Source organism: Dendrobates tinctorius, unplaced genomic scaffold, assembly GCF_039654945.1.
Source record: "Dendrobates tinctorius isolate UK_male_01 unplaced genomic scaffold, ASM3965494v1 ptg000086l, whole genome shotgun sequence".
Lineage (NCBI taxonomy): Eukaryota > Metazoa > Chordata > Amphibia > Anura > Dendrobatidae > Dendrobates > Dendrobates tinctorius.
Window position 1 is genome coordinate 20,296,216 of NW_027361754.1, and position 24,148 is coordinate 20,320,363.

At 45.9% G+C, this 24,148-nt stretch overlaps 1 protein-coding gene across 1 annotated transcript in view; it reads left to right on the forward strand.

The window, feature by feature from the left end:
- The window catches only part of SIK2 (salt inducible kinase 2), a 125,734-nt gene that overhangs the window by 40,298 nt on the left and 61,288 nt on the right, over positions 1 to 24,148 (forward strand). The window contains exons 2-3 of the mRNA XM_073585135.1: positions 2,642 to 2,758; positions 4,571 to 4,634. Coding sequence (XP_073441236.1) covers positions 2,642 to 2,758; positions 4,571 to 4,634 — 181 coding nt within the window. The remainder of the gene's footprint in view (positions 1 to 2,641; positions 2,759 to 4,570; positions 4,635 to 24,148) is intronic.

Below are 24,148 nucleotides of genomic sequence, written 5' to 3' on the forward strand. Positions count from 1 at the left end.
CCCCGCAGCTGCATTTCTGGCGGTTGTTTAACAGACACAGCACATGCATGGTTTACCTAACAATCAGCCAATCCCTGCATGTGTTGCAGCTGTCGTGCAGACGCGGGGACTCCAACATATTTTTCGAGCATGCTGAAGATATACTCTGTTAGCACCAGAGCATGCTCAGATAACACCTTATCCCAGCACGCTCACTCATCACTAGTGGCAAATGATTGACTTTTGGGCGACGAATGATCGTAGTTGTCCAAACGATCGATCGGACATGTATGATATACACTCACTGGCCACTTTATTAGGTACACCATGCTAGTAACGGGTTGGACCCCTTTTGCCTTCAGAACTGCCTCAATTCTTCGTGGCAGAGATTCAACAAGGTGCTGGAAGCATTCCTCAGAGATTTTGGACCATATTGACATGATGGCATCACACAGTTGGCGCAGATTTGTCGGCTGCACATCCCTGATGCGAATCTCCCGTTCCACCACATCCCAAAGATGCTCTATTGGATTGAGATCTGGTGACTGAGGAGGCCATTTGAGTACAGTGAACTCATTGTCATGTTCAAGAAACCAATCTGAGATGATTCGAGCTTTATGACATGGCGCATTATCCTGCTGAAAGTAGCCATCAGATGCCTGTTCTTAGCTGAGAGGAGTGGTACCCAGTGTGGTCTTCTGCTGCTGTAGCCCATCTGCCTCAAAGTTCGACGCACTGTGCGTTCAGAGATGCTCTTCTGCCTACCTTGGTTGTAACGGGTGGCAATTTGAGTCACTGTTGCCTTTCTATCAGCTCGAACCAGTATGCCCATTCTCCTCTGACCTCTGGCATCAACAAGGCATTTCCGGCCACAGAACTGCCGCTCACTGGATTTTTTTTCTTTTTCGGACCATTCTCTGTAAACCCTAGAGATGGTTGTGCGTGAAAATCCCAGTAGATCAGCAGTTTCTGAAATACTCAGACCAGCCCTTCTGGCACCAACAATCATGCCACGTTCAAAGGCACTCAAATCACCTTTCTTCCCCATACTGATGCTCGGTTTGAACTGCAGGAGATTCTTGACCATGTCTACATGCCTAAATGCACTGAGTTGCCGCCATGTGATTGGCTGATTAGAAATTAAGTCTTAACACACAGTTGGACAGGTGTACCTAATAAAGTGGCCAGTGAGTGTATATTCATACGACTATTGTGCATGGTATAATGTGGATGCGCTAATCATTCATAAACTTTATTTCATTAGCGCCACGCCAGTGATTATCGACAGTTCACAGTTCATCGGAAATGTATGGCTTCACCTAATAGGTGTCTACAATGTAATGTATATAATGCTGTCGGGCAAATGGACATTCGTATTTGAATGATCTTTCGTCGTTTATCACGTGTATGGCCAGCATAAGGGGGGTCCTAAGGCTCCCTTAGACATGTATGAGAAAACAAGTAGTTGGATAGTTGGCGACCCTGTTGGAGACTTTACATTAAGGCTCAAAAGTTTCAAGTTACTCCACTGATTGATGATCCAATCCCTAGGACACCAATCTGATATTGATGGACGAGAGTCCATCTGTCAGAACCTGGGTGATTGACTCTGTTTGCCAGGCACGACTCCATACTTAATCAAGTGGAACTGCATTACCAGGAGGCATGGCAGTGTGCCTGCCCAACAGTGAGTCTGTTCCTGGAGATTCCTGGTGTTGCAGCTTCCTCAATCTCAAAGGATTGGCCTTCTTTATCAAAGCCTCAAAAAAAACCAAACCCTTTAATAGCAGAATATCAAATAATTATGACCACCTACCTACAACCACAGTGAAATGGATTAAGTTATATTCTGCTATTAAAGAGGGTTTTTTATTTTCGATACTTTGATGCTGAAAGCCAATCTTTATGGTGGTTCTGAGCGTTGGGGGAGGATCGGAGCTTGGAGTCCCCCCCCCCCCCCCCCCCCCCAACCCTCCTGGAGGTCACCCCCCCCCCAACCCTCTGAATGTTTGTTACTTCAGGTGTACTGTTACTGTTCCAGAAACAGGCAATATAAAATGTACAGAGCTCAGCCTGGCAGACGGTCAGCTGATCACTAGGGGTATCACCGATCTCTACAGGCTGACCATATAAAATAAAGTAATTACTAATAAATATTTTACATAACGTAACTTTTTTTTACATCGCATTTCATTCATGATAATATAAAGGGAGAATGCATTTTTATTTAATGGAAAAGTTTCTTGATGGGTGACTATCCTTCAAAGCTAATAATAAAAATAATCTTTTTATATAGCGCTAACATATTCCGCAGCGCTTTACAGTTGGCACACATTATCATCACTGTCCCTGATGGGGCTCACAATCTAAATTCCCTATCAGTATGTCTTTGGAATGTGGAAGGAAACCGGAGAACCCAGAGAAAACCCACGCAAACACGGGGAGAACATACAAACTCCTTGCAGATGTTGTCCTTGGTGGGGATTCGAACCCAGAACCCCAGCACTGCAAGGCTGCAGCGCTAACCACTGAGCCACCGTGGTGACTAGTGCAAATGAAGACTATCCTCTTTCGGGTGCCATTTGCAGCCGTGTAATTCTGATGGCATGTAATTAGACATGTATCTTGTCGTCTAACGCACGCTCCTCTGTCCGCTCCGCAGGTGGCAATAAAGATTATCGACAAATCTCAGCTGGATGCTGTAAACCTAGAAAAGATCTACAGGGAAGTACAAATAATGAAGATGCTGGACCATCCCCACATTATCAAGCTTTACCAGGTAAGAATAGAAATGGTGGTAAAACAGTATCTGACAAATGGCTCAGGACATGCAGCATATTTATATATTCACCCCAAAATCCTCCTGAACGCAGAGTTCACACGTAAGGCTAGTTTCACACTAGCGTTTATTCCATGCAGCGCACGGTGCCGCTAAGCCCCACCCCCTCCGGTGATCACCGCCTACTATCGCACATGGACGCTTGTGATCCGCGCACCCTATCTTTAGCATAGGGTGCGCAGATCGTGCGCTGGCCGTGCGCTCGTAGGATTTTGGCACGCCCTGCGCACTTTTGAAGGTGCGCCAAGCGCGCCGAAATGCAACATGCTGCATTTGGCGCACACGGGCGCACCTTCAAAAGTGCGCAGCACACGCCAAAATTCTGCTAGCGCACGATCTGCGCACCCTATGCTAAAGATAGGGTGCGCGGATCACAAGCGTCCATGTGCGATAGTAGGCGGCGATGACCGGATGGGGCGGGCAGGGAGCCGGCAGTGGGCGGGGCTTAGCGGCGCCGTGCGCTGCGTGGAATAAACGCTAGTGTGAAACTAGCCTAACATGTTACCTTTTTTAGTGCATAAAATCTGCATGTAACAATTCAAGCTGCATGTGATTTCATCAAATCTCCTGCCCATTGCGAGTCTGCACTTTTTTTCATGTTTTTGTTCCCTTATAGACTTTAATATGGCAACTGAACAATGTATGTAAAAAAAAAAAAAAAAGTCTCATTTTTCAGTGTAGAATTCCAGCATTTCCACCATAAAATCTGCACCGAGTTCATAAAAAAGGACATTCCTAAAACATAATGCAGCAAAAATGCAAAATTAATAAAAGATTGCCAGAATGGCTTAAAGGAAGGAGATGTGGGCCTTTTACACTCCTATGACACGGTCTTAACAGCTTAAAGGGGTTGTCCATTACTTTAGGATTGACTGGCTATCCTCAGGATAAGTCATCAGCATTGTGGGGTTGTGAAACCTGGCACCTCCACCGATCAACTGTTCCTGGTGGCAACGGCAGCCGGAATTGCTCAGCTATGGAGATGCACGGGGTGAATTTACGGTACCGTCCGTGGCTAATATACGGTTGACAGAGCTGTGCAGCGCAGTTCTGGCTGCCGTTGATCAGAACTGCTGAAATTAGCTGATTTAATTTTTTTTTCCTTTTTTGGGAACCCTAATCGGACATGATGATATACAGGGGGAGATCAGAGCAGGTGTTCAGTATCTCTGCAGTGCCTCCATAGGAAAAAGGAAGAATTGCATGGGAGAAATTAAAATGATGTACTGTGTGGATGTCGGGTCGTCCGGACTCGGAGATAGGCTTTTTGTTGCTGTTCCCTTTTCTGTCAAATTGGTAACGCCTTTCACCAAGATGGCAGCCGTTGCCCACATATTAGTTGCAGCAATAGTTTGGGTGGGCGTCCTCGCTTTTTCCTAATGTCGGGTGTCTGAGGAAGGAGGATGGGGCTGTTGAATTTCAGCATGCCTGACCCTTTGTTCTCGTGGGAATTGAGAACAGCGTGGCAGGTGTTTGCTGTCTAATCTCCTTTCAGAACATATGCACGCTCAACTGGCTGCACCGTGAATAGCTGTTTTCTAAAATTAAGATACTATGGACTTGTCTGAAACTCTTTGGCGTTTTCCTTTGGCTAATGGAAGGAGCGATGTTTAGGAATTTTTTCTTTTAGTAGTGTTTTTTATATTCTCTAATATCTTGTTCTCTAATTGGTATTTTTTTCTTCTGGTTTTTGCAACAAAAATTTTTTTTTTATATTTGACACATTTTTTTATTGTTTCTTTTTTATTTTAGGTTATGGAAACCAAAAACATGCTTTATCTGGTGACAGAATATGCCAAAAATGGGGAGATCTTCGGTAAGTGAACGCATTGCCATGTTGTCTCCTACTTTGTTTTGGAGATTTACCGCTCATTTAGTGCGAGATCATAAAGCTCTAATTAAATATTCTGGCGTATAGTAAAGTTGTTTGTCGTCTTTGCTGCAGCTTTCCTTTCCAGAAAAGTGTGTGCTGTAGATATCCTCTATGGCTGGTGTACAGGTTGCGTTACTATGTCGATATTTCACTTTTCACACATTTTAATCCCATGAATGTGTCCATGGCCGTCATTGGCCAGCCATCACTGTAACCGGACGCCCTGAGAATGCGGGACTCTTAATGCAGGACATCTACTGCTCTATATATATAACCATCACACACCAAACTACAGCCGAGCTCTCTAGGAAACTAGATTTTTGATCCCTTCTCTTTCTGTAAGATTTCCAAGGGGCACAAATAAAACCTACTATGAGTATGAATAATTTTTTTACATTTTTTCCTAATCATACCTGGATCCAAGAAATACAATGATGCTATGTTCTTACTGTGATTTGGATCCTGATGGATGATTTCGAAAGGTGTAAATGGGGAAACCGCATCAAGTTTTTTATAGAGTCTCCTGGAATATTCCTAGTTTCCTTCTGCAGCTCAGAGGAACCACCTGTTCAGTGACCCAGAGCATGCTGAACTCCGTAAAGGTGAAGATTTGCATGTTAAAGGGATGGGTTTAGAACTGAAACTGCTGGTACGGCTGTATAGGTCCTAATGCAACGATAAAAAATGATAACTTTCTTGCAGTAATCCGATGTGGCAGCACTGAGAAATCAAGATTAGAAGTCCAAATTAGCCTGGGCGTGTGCTGGGGGCGTGTCAATTAACTTCAAATCCATTGACACGCCCAGGTTAATTTGCATGTCTTTTCAGAGCCCGATTTCTCAGCACTGGAAAAATGGATTATTACAAGACTGGTATCATTTTTCTTGTTTTATTAGGATCTATGCAGCCGTGCCACTCGTTTCGGTAGTAAACCCGTCCTCGCATGTTCCCTTTTTAAGCTTTGTTTTCTGCCTATGCAGAGAAATGTAAGTTGTCTGGGCTATGTGTTGAGTGCCAAGTTTGCTTCTCAGCATTCTGCTTTTTCTACTGGGCCCTCTGCTCAAAATCCTCTGATTAGAGCCTCCTTATTTGGGTTTCGCATTGACGCAGTTTTATCTTTTGCTCGAATTCTCTGGGTTTTTTTTGCACAAACTGAAATAGAAACTTTTTTTTTTTTCCTTTCTTGGTCGTTTCCCAAGAAATGCCATATTACTTCACGCCAAAAGGGAAAAAAAAAAGTAATTTTCCACATCTCTGGCCCCCTGAAAGGCCTTCTGTTTGTTTTCTACCATGATTGCGCTTCATTTCAGGGATCCAGGAAGTCTAGTGACGTCGCTCCCTACCTGACTAATTCATTCCGGCTTTAATTGTTTTAACATTTGCTTCCTGTGCTTCTGAGCTTGAAAACAGGGATTTTCTTTTGGGCTTGACCTTAAATGATCAGCACGGCTTTCTTTCACTGGAGATTCCCCACCATTTCTAAATGTTTCTGCTGTTTTTAATGTAAGGAGACTCCTGAGGCCGGCAGTGATAATAGAAGGACTGACGCCACACTGCTCAGATCCTCCACTAGGAAGTAGGGGTTTTCTTCACATTACCAGTCTTAGTCATTACATTTTTCTTATATGTACTTTTTTTATTAGGTGTATGCAATAGACAAGCAACAGTGATGGGGGGCGGGGGGGGGAATCCCTTACCCCTTACCCCTTACCCCTCACCCCTTCTAGATGTCGCCAATTACACATATCTCCAAGAGTAGTTCCAAATCCGTGCCAGTTTCTTAAAAAATAAATTAAATTAAAAATAAAATTAAAAACATATTGTGTGTGTGTGTATATATATATATATATATATATATATATATATATATTACACACGTATGTATGTACGGTATATTGTGTGTATGTATATTAGTATATTTTAGAAATATTTTAGATTTGTAAATATGTTTTTTGTTTTTTTTACTTTTAGAAGTTTTATATTTAATCAGGGAAAGTTAATGGAAGTTTTCTGGGATTTGCAAACATTTGGTTAAAAGCAGGAAATGGGTTAAATAAATAAGAAAATAAATAAGAAAATAAAATAAGAACCTCTGTCGATCACTTCTCCCAACAGCACTGTAGTTGTCCCTAGTACTTTTCTGCAGAGATCATGTGCTGTACATCACCGCCGATTGGCTGCAGCAGTCACTAGAATGATGTATAGTAGGTGATTGCTGTAGGAAGTAGAGATCAGCAGGGACTACTGGAGAGGAAGTTATAAAGATTTGACTGGTGAATTCACATATATAACTTCATTTTATAATTTTTTTTATTAAATATTTTTGGATTAATTTGTATTTTATTTTTATTTTTTTTATTTACAATTTTGCTTTTTTTTTTTTTTTTTTAAATATCCTGGAAAACCCCCTTAACGTGCCCAGACATATAGTTGCTGAACTTGCTCATTTTATTGGGACTGGACAACTACCTGATACACACAGGGGGCGTTTCGACCTCTTGACAGCAGATATTGGACAAAAAAAAGGAAGTAGCTGTTTGATTTTGACATGCACAATCCTTCCATCCCGGTGGGATATGAGCCACCCTCAGAGACGTCTGGCAGCAGCTCAGCCCCCTTTTCAGATTCAGAAATAAGCATGCTCTGCGACCACGTCTCCGTGAGCGTCGGGCCGCCGGTGTATAATCAGTATTTCCATTGCCGCCCTCCTAGACTCCCCTTATGTGTATATTTCCCATTTTACAGCATTCTAGATGTCATTTCTCTACTTGGTCGGGAGTTTTTTTTTTTACCATCCGCTAAAGTTTCCTGGAAGGTACAAGATTCTGCGTATTGATGTGCACCAGTATCGGTCACATAGAACTAGAAGCCCAGATCGGGCGTGATCCCCTGCATGTCACATGACCCCTGATTATTAAAAATTTTTGGATGAGACTTAAACTTTTTACCCTTTTAAAGGTGTCCTCTGTGAGTTATATATTATGACCTAACCTTCTACTTGGTCGTCATTGTCTGATCGGCGGGGGTCTGACACCTGATGTCGACATCGGGTCGGCAGGGGTCTGACACCTGATGCGACACTTTCAGATGGAGTTTAGGTCTTGGGTGCTGTGAGAAAACATCCATAAAGTCTCCATCTAATAACCGTCCCATTCTTCTCCATACAATTTGTTTCCCAGAATTGACACCAATCACTGGAATCTATTTAACAATTATGCAAATCCGAGTTTTCTATTAACTTACTTTCTGGAGAATGTGTTTTTTTTTTTTTTTTTTTTGCTACCCACAAATTCCACTTTTAGTGATTTGCCGCCATCATTCCAGCAAGGAAGGGAGGTCTGCAGAAGCTCTTGCCTTATATGTAAATTGTTTGCTTATTCAACGACGTCTGCCATAAACAGCCGAGACGACCGCAGTAACGAGCACAAGATGTTGTATTGCACAGTCTGAAATGATTGTGGAGGAGTCTGGACCTTTTTTACGGGTTTATCGATTAGCTGTCTGTACGTTCACTCCCTGCTCTCACGTTGAGCTATGGAGGCCGTGATGGCGATGGAAAGCCAGATGATTTATTCCAATCTAGTTAACAGTTTGCAAATATCATGCTAGATTTTCTGCAGTTTCTCTGCGTTACATGTGTTAAACTCAACTAGCCAGTCAATAGCATTAGGGTTAGGAAACACATTACTTTCTATGGCATTTTAAGGCCCATTACTTTTTACCTTTCTTGTCCCAAACTGTTTGATTGCAGAGAAAATCCATTTTAAAACTATATATGCAAGTGCATTTTTGCGCTTAGTGCACGGCGCACGTGCAGCACATCACTGAGTACCTTGGACAGAGAGGAGAGTATTTGCTGTTTGTACCGGACCCGGGCGCAGTGATTTTTATAACTTCCAGCTTTTTGTGCCCTAATGTACTGTCCCGTTGCAGAGAAAATTAAATTACAAATAAGTGCATCTAGGATGGCACAAGTAGTTCATCAGCTGGACCTATTTTGCCCGATCAGTCTAGAAAATTGCTGTACAATCGTGTGCGTATGCTGTTCATGTCTGACGCATGCCCAGTAAATCGCTTTTCACTGAAGGGGCAAGTGCTTCACTTTTTCCGCTCATGCCTGACACATGTACAGTCATCTGTCTTCTCTGGAGCATGCAACAGGCCAAGAACAAACAGAGTAGGTGCAAATTTCATTGGCGGCAAAGCAATCTTGAGGCTTCCTTCATATGTCCACGTGTCGGGTATGTGTGGCATCCGTTTTATTTACAGATACCACACGTTGCTTTTTGTTGTCATTTTATGGCATTGCAGCTGATCAAAATCTGGAACAGACTTTTACATTTTATACATGTCGCTACCCCCAAAAAATGCCAAGAATAAACTTTGAATCCTCCATCACTCCTGGCTGTAGGTAGGGTAGCGTGCAAGTTGCCCACTGGCGCAGGGTTGGAGTGCAGGGGGTAGATAAGGGGGAGTCTGTAGGTGACAGGAGGGGGTTAAACAGCCCCTTGGGTTTGCATGTGGAAGGCTGCTTCCAGTGTTTCTGCAGCTGACAAAGAACAGATCTATCATGATATCACTACCTTTCTCACGTGTGCACTAGATCAACAGCTGTCAAAAGTTAAGATACAATTTCCTTTTCTTTAGGAGTAGTTCCTGCCAGTTGCTACAAACTTGTTAGTTTTTTTTTTTTTTCTTTCTTTGACAGGTTTTATCTACTTATTTTGTATTGTAACGTGGGATCTTGTATCCTTCAGTTATAAAGTGGAAGAGGAAAATCTCCTGGAACAACTCAACCTCCTCAAATTTCTGTTTGTTCCACCGCAAACGGTTTAAATTGTTGCAAACGAGTGTTCTGCAGTTGTAATTCTCTTATCCCTTCGACCTTCGTGTTGTGCCAAGAGATTATGGCTGGAGGGAAGGTTGGGGGCGGTGGGGGAGGTCATGTTTAGACGACTTTAAAGGGCCTGTCACACTAAGCGATATCGCTAGAAATATCGCTATAACGTCACTGGTTTTTGTGACGTTATAGCGATATTGCTAGCGATATCGCTATCTCTGATACTTACCTCCGACCGCTCCCCCGCTGGTTATCGCTGATCGCGTGACAACGGCCTGGGCCATTTCTCGTCGTCGGCTTCCTGCTGTGGCGACGGGCGACGCGTGGACATGGGCGGGAGGACGTCAGGATCACCGCGTCTGACAGGTAAGTAGTGACCCCCTACCGCTGCGATGTCGCTTGTGAGATCTGTCTGTGTGGCAGCTCACTAGCGACCACTTAGCGCTGCACCAGCAGGGGTTAAAATAAAGGAAGAGAAATTATTCCGGGCATGCTCCATTTTAAAAGACGGAATCCGTCGCTGGATTCCTTCTTTTGACGGAGAGCGACGGATCCTGCGCCCATAGGCTTCCATTATAGCCAACGATATACGGTGCTGGATCCGTCGCTGTCAGACTTTCCGACATACACAAATGTTCCTTTGTTCGTCGTCTCCAGCCGACGGACAAAGATTTTCCGACGGATGAAACGTGCGGCCATCCGTCACAATCCATCGCTAATACAAGTCTATGAGAAAAAACGGATCCAGCGCCATCAGTTGATGGATCCGTTTTTTTGACAAAACGGCGGATTGTGACTGATGGCAAAAAACTGAAGTGTGAAAGAGGCCTAATTTACTCACTTCAACGTGTTTGCTTTCTGAGCTTTATAGCATTCGGTTACGGAGTCTGTGGAAGGGGCTAGTAACGTTTTTGGATTTCGCTGGGTTCCTGGGTTCGATGTGTGACTTAATAAATATATATACAGTACAGACCAAAAGTTTGGACACACCTCATTCAAAGAGTTTTCTTTCTTTTCATGACTATGAAAATTGTAGATTTACTCTGAAGGCATCAAAACTATGAATTAACAGATGTGGAATTATGTAATTAACAAAAAAGTGTGAAAACTGAAAATGCTGTATTTCCAGGACGTCCACCTGACAGCACCATGGAGGACGTCCTCCTCCTCCTTACAGGGACAGGAAAACACACAAGAGGTTAAAAGGTCATGTCCCACCCCCTCTCCCTCAGTGTTTTTCCTGTCCCTGCAAGGAGGGACACACAAGAGACTTACCGGAGGGGCTCAGGGGATCGTGCGGCCAGTCCAAGCCTTCCCCTGTCAAGAGATCCCGGGGCCGAAACTCTCCGATGGGGGAGTCCCTCTGCTCCAAAGGCCAGGAGCAGGACGACACTCCTGGAGGGAGCCGTTCCTCCCTGTGGGAGGCTCTCGGCTCCAGGACGCACCGCCATAGTAGGCGAGGGTCGGCTCCCCGCAGGCGGCTGGCCGAGCGGGCATCGGCAGAAGGATGGGCGCAGCAGCGCCATGACAGGCGGGCCCCTGCAGACGGCAGGCCAGGCACCCGCAGGATGGCTCCAACGGGCGGGGGCAGCGCTGGAAGGCGCCAACAGACCGCCATAGCAGGCGGGGGGGGGGGGGCAGTTCCCTGCAAGCGGCGGTCTGAGCAGGCACCGGGGGAGAAGCAGAGCGCGGTCGCGCGCAGGAGCCCGGGCAGGAAGTGGAGGAGGCGGCCTATCGCGAAGGTCGTGCGTCACATCCGGTGACGTCAGACGCCGGCTTTTGAATCCCGGGCGCGCGCTCCTGAGATCCACAGCGCTCGGCAGAATCGTGCCAGGATGGAAGGCAACGCTCCAGCAGACGGAGGGGTAAGTGCGCAGAGCGCAGACCACCCTCCCCCACCCATCCCCACAGCCCAGATCTGAGTAGGTGCCCCTTCTGTATTATTAGGAGAAGGGAACCCCGGCAGAATCCCCCTCGGTGAAGGACCTGGCAAAAGCCACCTCCAAATCGGTCCGATGCCCCGTATGCAGGGTAAAGCTGCCAGACACCTATAGCAAGACCCTATGCGGACCCTGTACCTCAAGGGTCATAGGCGAGGAACAGCCATCCCTCCTTTCCAAAATGAGATTGCTGATAAGGGAGGAAGTTCAGGCCTCTACTGCCGGCCTCACGCGGCGTCGGTCCCCCAGCCCAGGGCCAAGTCGCAAGCGTCCAAGGTGGGAAGCAGACCCAGTGTCGGAAGCAAGCCCTAGCGAGGAGTCCGACTTCCGGGATTCAGACCAGGAGGAAGAAGGCGAGATCCCGGGGGATAAACAGGATCAGAGCAGGAAGTACCTGTTCAGACTGGAGGACACGGACGAGCTGGTCCAGGCAGTCAAATACTATGCAAATAAAGGAAGTCCCTAAACCACAGTCCAGACAGGACTTAATGTTTGGTGGACTCGTGGCCCGGAAACAGGTAGTGTTCCCCGTAAGTGAACACATCAAAACAATGGTCCAGGAAGAGTGGAAAGAGGCAGAGCGTCGGTTGATACTCTCACGAGACTTTAAAAATAGACTGCCTTTTGATCCCGAGGATACACGGGCATGGGAGGAAGTCCCTAAAATAGATGTCCCAGTCGCCAAGGTTACCAAAAAGACGGCCATCCCATTCGAGGACTCGTCAGGTCTCCGAGACCCGATGGATAGGAAGGCGGACGACTTGCTAAAAAGAACTTGGGAGACGTCGGCGGCTCTGATTAGGGCCAACATAGCAGCCACCTCAGTGGCCAGGTCTATGTTTTTGTGGATGGGGCAGTTGGAGGAACACCTAACCAACAAGACCCCTAGATCAGAGATCCTAGCATCACTTCCTCTCATGAAATCAGCCACGGCGTTCCTGTCGGATACGTCAGCTGAATCAGTAAGGTTTGCAGCCAGAAACAGCTCCCTCTCTAATGCGGCCCGGAGAGCAGTCTGGCTTAAATCCTGGTCGGGGATAACGTTTCTAAAACAAAGCTAAGCGCCATCCCCTTCTCAGGCCTGAGAGTATTTGGTCCAGCCCTAGATAACATCCTAGAGCTAGTGTCCGATAAAAATAAAGGGTTCCCAGAGGAAAAACCCAGGCGGCCCCAGTCCTTTCGGAGAGGCTCCTTCTTCAGGAGGCAGACGGAATTCAGGGGTCGGGCAAAATCCAATAGAAGCTCCTATAGGGGCTCCTTCAGCCAAGACGGGAGGAACAGGGGTCCCTCATTCACATCAACATCTAGATCGAGGAGGCAATGACGCCATAGGTGTTGGGGGGAGACTTCGCCACTTCGCAGCAAACTGGTCCAGAGTCACCCACAATCCATGGGTTCTCAGAACCATTGCGGAAGGCTACAGAATAGAGCTCTATTCACCTCCCCCCGAAAGATATATTGCCCCCACTGTCGTCCTGGAGGACTCCGCAATGTGGACGGATCTTCAGGACATGGTAAACTCAGAGGTCATAATACCAGTTCCCCGGACGGAAAGAGGAAGAGGGCACTACTCTTCCCTGTTTTCAATCACAAAACCATCCGGCGAGGCCCATACCATCATAAACCTGAGACCACTAAATGCCTGGGTCAGATACCAGAGGTTCCGGATGGAATCGATCCGATCCGCAATCCCCCTAATAGACAGGGATGCCGTTATGTGCACCCTAGACCTAAAAAAGGCATACTACCAGGTCCCTATCCATCCCTCATCCCAGAGCCTTCTAAGGTTCGCGGTCAGTTTACCAGCCCGGACCTGCCACTTCCAGTTCCAGTGTCTTCCATTCGGGTTGGCCTCAGCTACCAGAATCTTTACAAAATTGGTGGTAGAGGTGGTGGCCTACCTAAGAGATCAGGGTATTGTGATCATTCCATACCTGGACGACTTCCTACTGGTGGCAAGATCCAAAGAAGCGCTCATTCGAGACAGAATCCGAGCAACTACCGTAATGGAGTTCCTTGACTGGGTGATCAACTGGGAGAAGTCGGACCTCAGGCCAAACACCAGAAAAGTATTCCTCGGAGTCCTCCTAGACTCAGCCAACAGAATATCCTGGCTACCCGAGCAGAAGCAGAAGACTGTTCAGGCCAGAACCAGAGACCTGTTGAGGCGTCAATGTTCCATAAGAGAGGCAATGCAAGTCTTGGGCCTCATGACAGTCTGCATCCAGTGTGTCCGTTGGGCCCAATTCCACTCGAGGTTGTTACAGAGAGAAATCCTCGCAAGGTGGGACAGAAGTCAGACGTCGCTAGACAGACCTCTAAGGCTGCCAGAACGAGTGAAGTAGTCCCTGCGGTGGTGGACACAGTCCAGAAACCTTCAGGTGGGCGTACAATGGACAACCTCTCCATACGTGGTAGTCACCACAGACGCCAGTGCGTGGGGATTGGGAGCCCACATAGAAGGGAAGATCTTCCAGGGGAAATGGCCAGCAGGCATCAGGACCCGATCCTCCAATTTCAGAGAGCTCTTTGCAGTTTGGGAAGCGTTGCGGAGAAACCAGTCGGTACTAAAGAATCGTCATGTCCGCATATTATCCGACAATACAACGGCAGTGGCATTCCTGAAGCACCAGGGAGGGACCAGACATCAACCACTACAGGCCCTGGCGGGAAAAATATTCACGTGGGCAGAACGAACAGTCCGATCAGTGACCGCAGTACACTTAGAAGGTTCCCAGAACGAAGTGGCAGACTACCTGAGCAGACAACAGATCCACCCGACAGAATGGGAACTGAACATGGAAATCTTCGACCACCTTTGTCGGCGTTGGGGGACCCCCACTATAGATCTTTTCGCAAGCCGGAAAAACTCGAAGGTCCCCAGGTTCTACTCCCTGAATCCGACGGACCACCCGGAAGGCGTAGACGCCCTGAGTCAGACTTGGGGAGATTCCCTCTCTTATGCGTTCCCACCACTGGCTCTCATACCGGCACTGCTCAGGAAGATACGCGCAGACCACGCAAGAGTGATTTTGATCGTGCCATATTGGCCGAGAAGAAGCTGGTTCCCCTTTCTAGGAGCCAAGGCAGTAGAAAATCCAGTCGAACTACCCCTGTGGAAGGACATCATCCACCAGGGCCCGATCCGCCACCCGGACCCAGCAAGACTCCACCTGTCGGCTTGGATCCTGAGAGGGACATCCTGAAGGCAAAGGGACTGTCGGATCAGGTCATATCCACCTTACAGGCCAGTAGGAAACCGGTGACATCCGCAATCTATCGAAAAATATGGAAAGATTCTGTCTGGAGGGTGGCAGGTCCGATCTTGTGGCAGGCGCCCCTGACCTCCCTAACATACTAAAGTTTTTGCAGGCAGGTTTTAATAAAGGCCTTAAGCCCAGCACTCTAAAGGTTCAGGTTTCAGCCTTGAGCGCCTTCTTCGATTACCAGTTAGCTTCACATCCCTGGGTAATAAGATTTATAAGAGCCACACAGCGCCTGCGCCCCACGATTAGGCAGCTCACCCCGCCTTGGGACCTAGGCCTGGTACTTCGGTTTCTCTGTACAGACCCCTACGCTCTCGAGAAAATAACCATCTCTGCTCTCACTCGTAAAACGGCATTCCTAGTAGCCATTACCACGGCCAAAAGAATAGGGGAGATCCAGGCCCTGTCCACTAAGGACCCATATCTCCAGATAAGAGAGGACCGTATAATCTTAAGATTAGACCCGGCATTTACCCCAAAGGTAGCCTCTCCAAAAAATCTAAATCAGGAGGTAGTGTTACCATCCTTCTGTGATAATCCCCGTAATAAGAAGGAGCAGCGTCTTCACTCGCTGGATGTGAGGCGCGCAGTTATAGACTACCTAGAGGCCACCAATAGCTGGCGCATCGACCCGAACCTGTTCATCCTCTTTGGGGTTAGAAATAAGGGGAAGAGGGCCTCTAAGACGTCCATCGCGTGCTGGATTACCTCAGTAATCTTGGACGCCTACCAAGCTGAAGGCGCCAACCCGCCAAATTCCATAAAAGCCCACTCTACGAGGGCAGTATCGGCCTCATGGGCCGAACGGGCGGGGGCGTCGGTTGATCAGATCTGTAGAGCAGCAACCTGGGCCAGTCTTAATACATTCTGCAAGCACTACAAGCTTGATGTGTTAGCTGGTCAACAGACCGCATTTGGGAGAAAGGTTCTCCAGGCGGTAATCCCACCCTGAGGAGGTGCTTTGGTACTCTCCATGGTGCTGTCAGGTGGACGTCCTGGAAAATAGGTATTAGACCTACCGGTAATGATGTTTCCAGGAGTCCATCCTGACAGCACGGGTAGTTCCCTCCCTGTTATGTTATACTATGTTGTATTATGTTATGTCATATGCTGTAATATGATTGTTTCATTAAACTGTTACTAGCATCATCCACCTTGTGGTACTTGTTAAATCACTGAGGGAGAGGGGGTGGGACATGACCTTTTAACCTCTTGTGTGTTTTCCTGTCTCTGTGAGGAGGAGGACGTCCTCCATGGTGCTGTCAGGATGGACTCCTGGAAACATCATTACCGGTAGGTCTAATACCTATTTTTCAGTTGTTGCGCACTTTTTTGTTAAAAAAAAATGTGTTTTTTTTCACTAGATGGTATCGTCAGTAGTGATGAGCAAAAATGCTGGGATAAGGTGTTATCTGTGCATGCTCGGGTGCTAAGCCAGTGACTTTAGCGTGCTCAAATAATATGTTCGAGTTTCCACGGCTGCAAGTCTTGTCGCTATTCAACAGCCACAACACATGCAAGGAGTGCCTGTTTGTTACGCATGTCCAATAGCCGTGAGACATGCAGCCGCGGGGACTCGAATATATATTTTGAGCACACCGAAGTCACTCAGTTAGCACCCGAGTATGCTCATATAACGCCTTATGTAAGTCAATAATCTGAACCATAAATTTCCAAGAGCAAAATAAGTTATATCTAAAAGGTTCACTTTGAACAATTTTGCTTCTACAGCCTCTAAGTATCATCGTACAGTGCAGACTATAAAATGCTTGTTGTGGTGTGTAACTCTTACCTCTCTTCTCCTGAACATCTTGTTAGCTGATTTATGATCACATCTGTGATATTAGACGTTGCCAACTTAGAAAATTGTTGAGAAGAGGAGAGATAAGAGTTACACTAGAATGAACTCGCTGGCAGATTCACTGGTTACTCATTCTTCAGAAACTTGATATACTGTGATATGCAGAGGCTGCAGAAGACAAACTTTCCAACTTTTTTCTTTAATTTGCAAAAATGATTTTTATTCTAAAAATATAAATTGCTTAGTAAAATGAGAAGGCATCCATGGATGAGGTAGCAAGGATATTTCTACTCCTTTGTGGATTGGCTTAGTCCTAGATGATGATTCTGAATTTCACATACCGTATATATTTTTATATAGCAGTGTTAGTTTAGTCACTGGCTCGGGGAAAGTTCAGGATGTTAAGTGAAACTTTCTCCTTTTCATCCCCATTAATATAATGTTCTTGTTTCAAGTGTAGAGCGACCACCGTCCTGGAACAGCCCAGTCCTTGCTGTTTTTAATTTCTAAATGTTGTATATTGGTGTTTGTTAATAACTTCGTGTTCTGGATTATAGTAGCAGCGCTGGCATATAATCTGGCCGCTTGGCCATCACTCAGGATATTACTCGCTCTGCGCACGAACCACTAATTAAGTCTCCCTCCTTCCAGCGGAGGCTCAGTCAGCGGAGAGCAGCGCCGTCCTGGTACGGCTCAGGTTCTGTTTATTTGCTGGCTGCATTTTACATGGGACTTGATGTGATAATCAAGTGCAAAAAATGAGTGCGGTGACAGAGCGGTGGATCTGCAGCATGGTCATCACATGCAGAATGACAGGTGCGCAACAACCTTCATCATCTATGTGAGCTCATCCTCAGATATGTCCTCTCTTCAAAGATTTTCAACCCTTTTAAAGCCCCAGACATTTTTCACCTTTGGAGCTTTTGTTTTTTCCTCCTGCTTTTTTCAAAGAACCATAACTTTGTTTCCCCTCGTCAATAGTCACACAAGGGGCGCGTGTTTTTTAATTTTATTTACAGGCACATGTAATTTTGAATGACACCATTCATTTTGCTATACCATGTACTGGAAAAATAAAAAGGGAAAACTTTCTACGTGTCGTGAAATGGTAAAAAAAATGCAATTCTGCCACTGTGTTTTGGGGTTTTATTTTTACAAATTTTGTCCGGTAACAATGACCTGGGGGTAACATGATTCTACAGGTCATTACAGTTCTGGCGATGCTAAATTAATGAGGTTTTCTTTACATTTCATGTTGGAGATTGGTGCAGAGAGATTACATGTGAGAAAGTATCAGGAGATTAGGACAGATGTAAGGAGAGGACAGGTTATGGACTGGAGAGTAGTACATGTGGGGAGGTATCAGGAGATTAGGACAGAGATGTATGGAGAGGCCAGGTTATGGACTGGAGGTTACATATGGGGAGGTATCAGGGGATTAGGGCAGAGATGTATGGAGAGGACAGGTTATGGACTGGAGAGTAGTACATGTGGGGAGGTATCAGGAGATTAGTGCAGAGATGTATGGAGAGGACAGGTTATGGACTGGAGATTACATGTGGGGAGGTATCAGGAGACTAGGGCAGAGATGTATGGACAGGACAGGTTATGGACTGGAGATTACATGTGGGGAGGTATTACTAGACTAGGGCAGAGATGTATGGAGAGGACAGGTTATGGACTGGAGATTACATGTGGGGAGGTATCAGGAGATTAGGACTGAGATGTATGGAGAGGACAGGTTATGGACTGGAGATTACATGTGGGGAGGTATTACTAGACTAGGGCAGAGATGTATGAAGAGGACAGGTTATGAACTGGAGATTGTGTGGGGAGGTATCAGGAGATTAGGGCAGAGATGTATGGAGAGGACAGGTTATGGACTGGAGATTGTGTGGGGAGGTATCAGGAGACTAGGGCAGAGATGTATTGAGGAGGTTATATACTGGGGATTATGTAGGAAGGTATTGGGAGATTAGGACAGATGTATGGACAAGACTGGTTGTGCACAGCTTCGTAAATTATTATTCGTCCCTTAAATCATCTGTTAATCAGCCGTGTACGAGTTCTGAGTCATGAGACATGGTGGAGTGTCAGGCCGAGTTCAGAATTTCAAGTTTCATCAGTTTCCTAGGAAGTAGAGATTTCCAAGATGTCAGTGATGTCAACAGTTGCCAGAGAATTGATGAGTTGAATTTTCTCTGAAATATTTGAGAATGTCATCGGTGTGTCTTTACGGGCCGTTCTTTTAAAATTAATGCTAGTGCTGGATGGGGATGTTTGGCAGCCTCAGCGGTCATTGGCTTCTGGGCTGTTGTGTTCCGGGACGTTTGCTCAGGGAGTTGTAGCTGTCAGGCCCCGGTGCTCGGTAGTGATTTGTTCTTGGAAATTTTCATCGTTCTCATTTGCGGTGACGCACATGCATTGGCAGGTCTAATACTCGTGTTAGAAAATAACCTGATGTGGTAGGAAGGAGCCTGTTATTTTTACATGGGCAGCTCCTCCTAGGATAGTTCTGGGTTTTCGGCACTGGCATGTGTAAACATTTGAGATCTGGAAGGTCTCCAGTGGTAATGTAGGGACTTTTCTTGTCAAGTATCATTCAGGCATGTGACATAAATCCCTGAAATGGTAAATAGAAGAAAATTCATTAAAATGATCCAGAAAGACCTGATGATCCAAGAGTCAGATAGCAAGGCTTGGAATTTCCTGTTGGGCTACCTTATGGCTCCAATTAAAGGGTCACTGCCAGTTTATACGTTTATGTATGGCCACAGAATGTCGTAAATGTATTATGGATGCAGTCCCACATCTTTCTTGAGACTGGTAGGTAGACTGTTGGGCACCGCTGTCAGCCCACCTGGTCAGCATTCTGCAAAACCCCCCTATAAATCAATTGAGAGAGCTGCACATGCGCATCCACCTCGCTACTGAAAGCAGCTCACGATGTAGGGATTTCCAAGATGTTAGTTGTATCATCAGTTGCTTGTGAATGGATGAGCTGAATATTATTATAAATACTTTCACATCTATGGTATCGTTTTTATAAGTAGTGCCTAAAGACATACATTTTACTGCACATGCACAGCTTCTTCTCTACTGCTAGCAGCTCACGATGAGGCCTTTTATAGATGCAGAACTCGCATCTATCTTTTTACTTAAGCCATAATACAAAATCCTAGTAATCTATAGACTGCTTTTTGATCGATGTGGGTCCGGGTTGTGAGGTCCTCATCAATTTTCGAGAACAGAAAATTAGAAGCACTGACCTGACCACTACTTTAGCCATACCGAGGATTGTCTATGCAGACTTATTCACTTATGGCTTCCGTTTCAGAGAAGAGTAGCTCTCTGCAAAGTGTTTGCTTTTATTTTATTCCCTCTGCTCCACCGAGTGATCCAGTCTCTTATATTGAAATCCCTTGTATAGATGCAGAGACATGGGCTTTTTTCTTAATCCTTTTAGTGCATTTTTTTGTCTTTACAAATAGGTGTTGTGCACAGGATTCCTCAGGGGCGTGTGTTTAGGTTGCTTTGCATAATTACACTTGGAGCTCCTCCTGCTTAGTAAAGACAGTAAAATATTTGCTCTCTATTGAAAGGTTCCTAGGTCTGGAACCCAATGGCGGATCTAGAAAAAATTAAAAGCAGAATATTGAGGGGAATGCAGGAATAAAATAAGAGCATAAACGGGCTACTTTATGACCTGGTGATGTGTCCTCTTTGTAGAGCCGACCATTTAACCAGTATTACCCTTTATTTTTTTCTGTAAGCGACCAGTTTGTTGCTCTTTTTTGATATCTGAAGTGCTCTCATCGTCTGAAGTCCTCCCCTCATATAAGAGCACATAAGCTTGAAGATCACGCAGCGATCAGATGATCTGTCATTACTCAGTATCAGACTGCAAAATAAAACAACTCGGACAACCTCCGTTCTAAGCATAACTGGAAGTCGTGCTGTAACGTGCCCCTTACCCAACCGCATTTAATGGATTCGGCAGCGAGTGAGCAAATCCAGTAACTTTGTGTTCTTGGCACCGCTCACCGCAGCTGGGCTGATGTCATTATTCATGCCGGTCCGTAATGACTCCAAGATGAGCGCAGCAGCAGCGCGGCACTTATGTTTTATGCTGCAGCTTTACGGGTATAAAGATAGTGATTTTCGAGGAGAAAAACCTCTGCCCGTCACGACTTCACGTTAAAAATAGTTGTACAAAACTTGTTCAGATATAAACTGTATTTTTGTGTCTTGAATGAATATTTCTAGGAAAATTTCTCCAGGAGTTGGGACATAACTCGCTCAGCAGACCACAAGGCGGAGGAGATGCTTTACGTCCCTGTCCAGGGATCTTGATGAATAGAAAATACATTTATTCCCTTATAGTTAATCTATCTGTAGTGGAGCGCCATCCAGTCCAGGGACTATCAACGACCATTACTGCACCATGTGAACACTGCACAAGATCGCATACAGTTTTTTTTTGCCACCGTTTCACTTCACTATTGCAAATCTCTAAATCCCTTGCACAGCTGGAGATTTAAAAAAAAAAATGCCATTTTGACTGCTTGCTGCCCCCGAGATCTGTGCTGATCGAAGGGCCTTACTGCGCATGCATCAGAAATGGAGACAATGGTGCATGTAACTTCAGACAGACTTGCTATGGGGTACCCTGTCTTAAGGGTTTTCGAGCAAGCTAGATTGGGCAGTTTTTGTGTATGGCTACCGTGACTGATATCCAGAGGCTCCACCTACTTGACTCTTGAAGCAAATTGAGAAAATTTGCTAATTTCTCGTCAAGGTGGGATCTGATTTTTCTCGGAGGTGGAGAAAAAAGTGTCTCCACTTTCCGCATAATGTCAGTCCATGAAAATCGGATGTCATCAGAGTACGGTCCGATTTTTATTTTCCGTGGACCCATAGACTTGAACGGGCGAGTGTCCTCTGATTCTCGGAGGCAAATTGCGTATTGCTGCAATTTATGTTCATCGGACCATTCGGAAAGATTAGACATGCACGTCCTCATAGAATAACATAGGTACGAGTGCTATCCTGCAAAACCCACAGATGGCGCCCCTCTGATTAAAATGGTCGCGTGCGCGAGCCCTTACAAGAAAAACGAAAAAGAAAAAACTTTCAAGGGTGGAGATTCTTCATGCAGGACGCATCCACACCGGATTAGGGACATACTGAGAGCTTTCACACCGACCGTGGTCTAAACTTCTCCTTGCAGCGGTTTCTTGGATTTTGTGCCAGTTTGGCATTTCCACCTTAATGGTGTGAGATTGTGATTCAGCGTCCAACAATAATATTGCACCCATGAGTTGCTCATTTGCAAGTCGATCGCCCTCATTACCAACATGTGTCACAGATAGATAAAGTTTGTGAAAAGGAACGATGTGACTCAGCCTGCTGGCTCACGACTTCTCTAAGAGAGCGCGACAGAAAGGCTTCAAGAGCCGAGGGAATGGAAAAATGATGACATTTATAATGGGAATTTATTTTGAGAAGGTGGCAGATTCCAATAAAATCGTTCAATGTTTTCCAACGAAATCTGTAGGTAGTACTCCAAATGGTGATTAACCCTAACCATCCTTCAGCAGACGGCTCCCTCCAGCCAACCTGACTTTTCAGTTTTTCCTTTATCTGCCATCTTGGCACTTGAGATCTGAGGTTGAGGACAGAAGACGTGGATATGATCATTATTAGTAGTGCGCAAATATGCTCGGGTGCTATCTGAGTATCTCGGGCGTGCTCGTATATTATGTTCTAGTCCTCGCTGATGCATGATTTGCCTAAAGGGGGCTTTACACACAGCGATATCGCTAAAGCGTCGCCGATTTTCTGACGCAGCAGCGATATCGGTAGCGATATTGCTACATGTGACACTCGCCTCCGACCAGCCCCCCGCTGGTTATCGCTGATCGCGTGAGATCGGCCTGGTCCATTTCTCGGCGTCGGCTTCCTGCTGGCGCCGACGAGCGACTCCATGGACGCGGGCGGAAGACTGTCACCCTCGCCGCGTCTGACAGGTAAGTGACGACCACCAACCTCTGCTGCATCGCTGGTGAGATCTGCCTGTTTGGCAGCTCACTAGTGACCATTTAGCGATGCACCAGCGATCCTGACCGGGTCGTATCGTGGTCGGGATTGCTGGTGCATCGCTAAATGTAACAGGGACTTAACAAACAGCCAATCCCTGCATGTGTTGCTGCTGTCTAACAGCCGCAAATTATGCAGCTGCCGGGACTAGAACCTAATATAAGGCCCAGATGCTCAGATAAAACGTTACCCGAGCACGTTCGCTCCTCACTATTCATTATCCAAAGCTTTAAGAATATTTTGTAGGGAATCGTCGCCTATCCCTTACTTAAACTACAACCTTTTTGCAACGACCGTTGTAAAGGAGAAAAATAGTCATGAAGGAACATACATTAAGAGAGTCAAGGAGTTATGCAGTCACAAAAACACAAGCTAACCTTGCCTGCAACCATGCGTCTAGACGTACCGGCCTCAGTTGCCGCCGGCTGCCGCTGAGGCCAGTACGTCTAGCAAGACCCAGACTACTTGGACCAGTACCGTCCCCTTGACTCTTTAGTAATGCAAACTACTTTATAACTTTGTTTTTTTTTTTTCTTTTAGGCTTTAATGCTATCCTGTATATATGATGGAGGTTTAGTTATGGTATATTTAGCAACAAGTTCCTTTTTGACGAAAAATGCACATTTCTATAATATTATGCGTATGCGCGAAAGGAAAAAGTATTGTATAGATAATGTTGGGCTTTATACAATGCCGTCGCTGCTTTCTTCCCTTCTATTCCCCCATGGTTACTCTTAGGTTTGCCTTGTGCAATCGTGTGATGATTAGCTGATTGAATGCCATAAATGCTGGGAATGGCCTGAGCGAGACAGAGTGGGGTACTGAGCAGTTTCCAGGAAAACGGAGCCATCCTCGATCTGCCGGACATGTCACAGATTGTATAAGAAGTCATGATACAGTTTCTATGGCTACATACAACATGACTACGCAATTATTTTTTTTTCTTTACCGTCGGAAGCAAATGGAGAGCTAAGAACCCTTGCTCTATAAACCTTGGTAATCGCACGACTGACTAGCGGCTTGGGGTCTGTCCATTTGCACCCCTACTAATCCCTAACGGATGGGTCCTAATTCCATTTTCTTCCTACGTTGATCAGGATGTATTGGATTCTTAGTTCGCGCTTCTTCTGATTTTCGCGCCGCAGCAGATGCGTCCCATAATATCGTGCCGTTTTTTGAATTCGTCAGCTCCACAATTTTACAGTCCCCCTTCAATTCTTGCACAGCCTCTGCTGGCAGCAGGGTGGGGTCTGCCGACAGATCGGGGGTCTGTAGCGAACTGTGAACGTGCAAACAAATGTCATTTCCCATTCACTGCACAGTCCTGGCAACAGATCTGAAAAGTTTGACCTTCCTCCATCCCAGAGTCATTACTCCTTTCTGCTTTATATCCATCTTCCGCGTCTGTAGGCAGCGTATAAAACGCGCCCTGACACGGACGGCTGAAGCTGCCTCCAACATGGGAGATACAAAAGGAATAGCCACAAAAATGGTGTAAAAAAAACCCCACA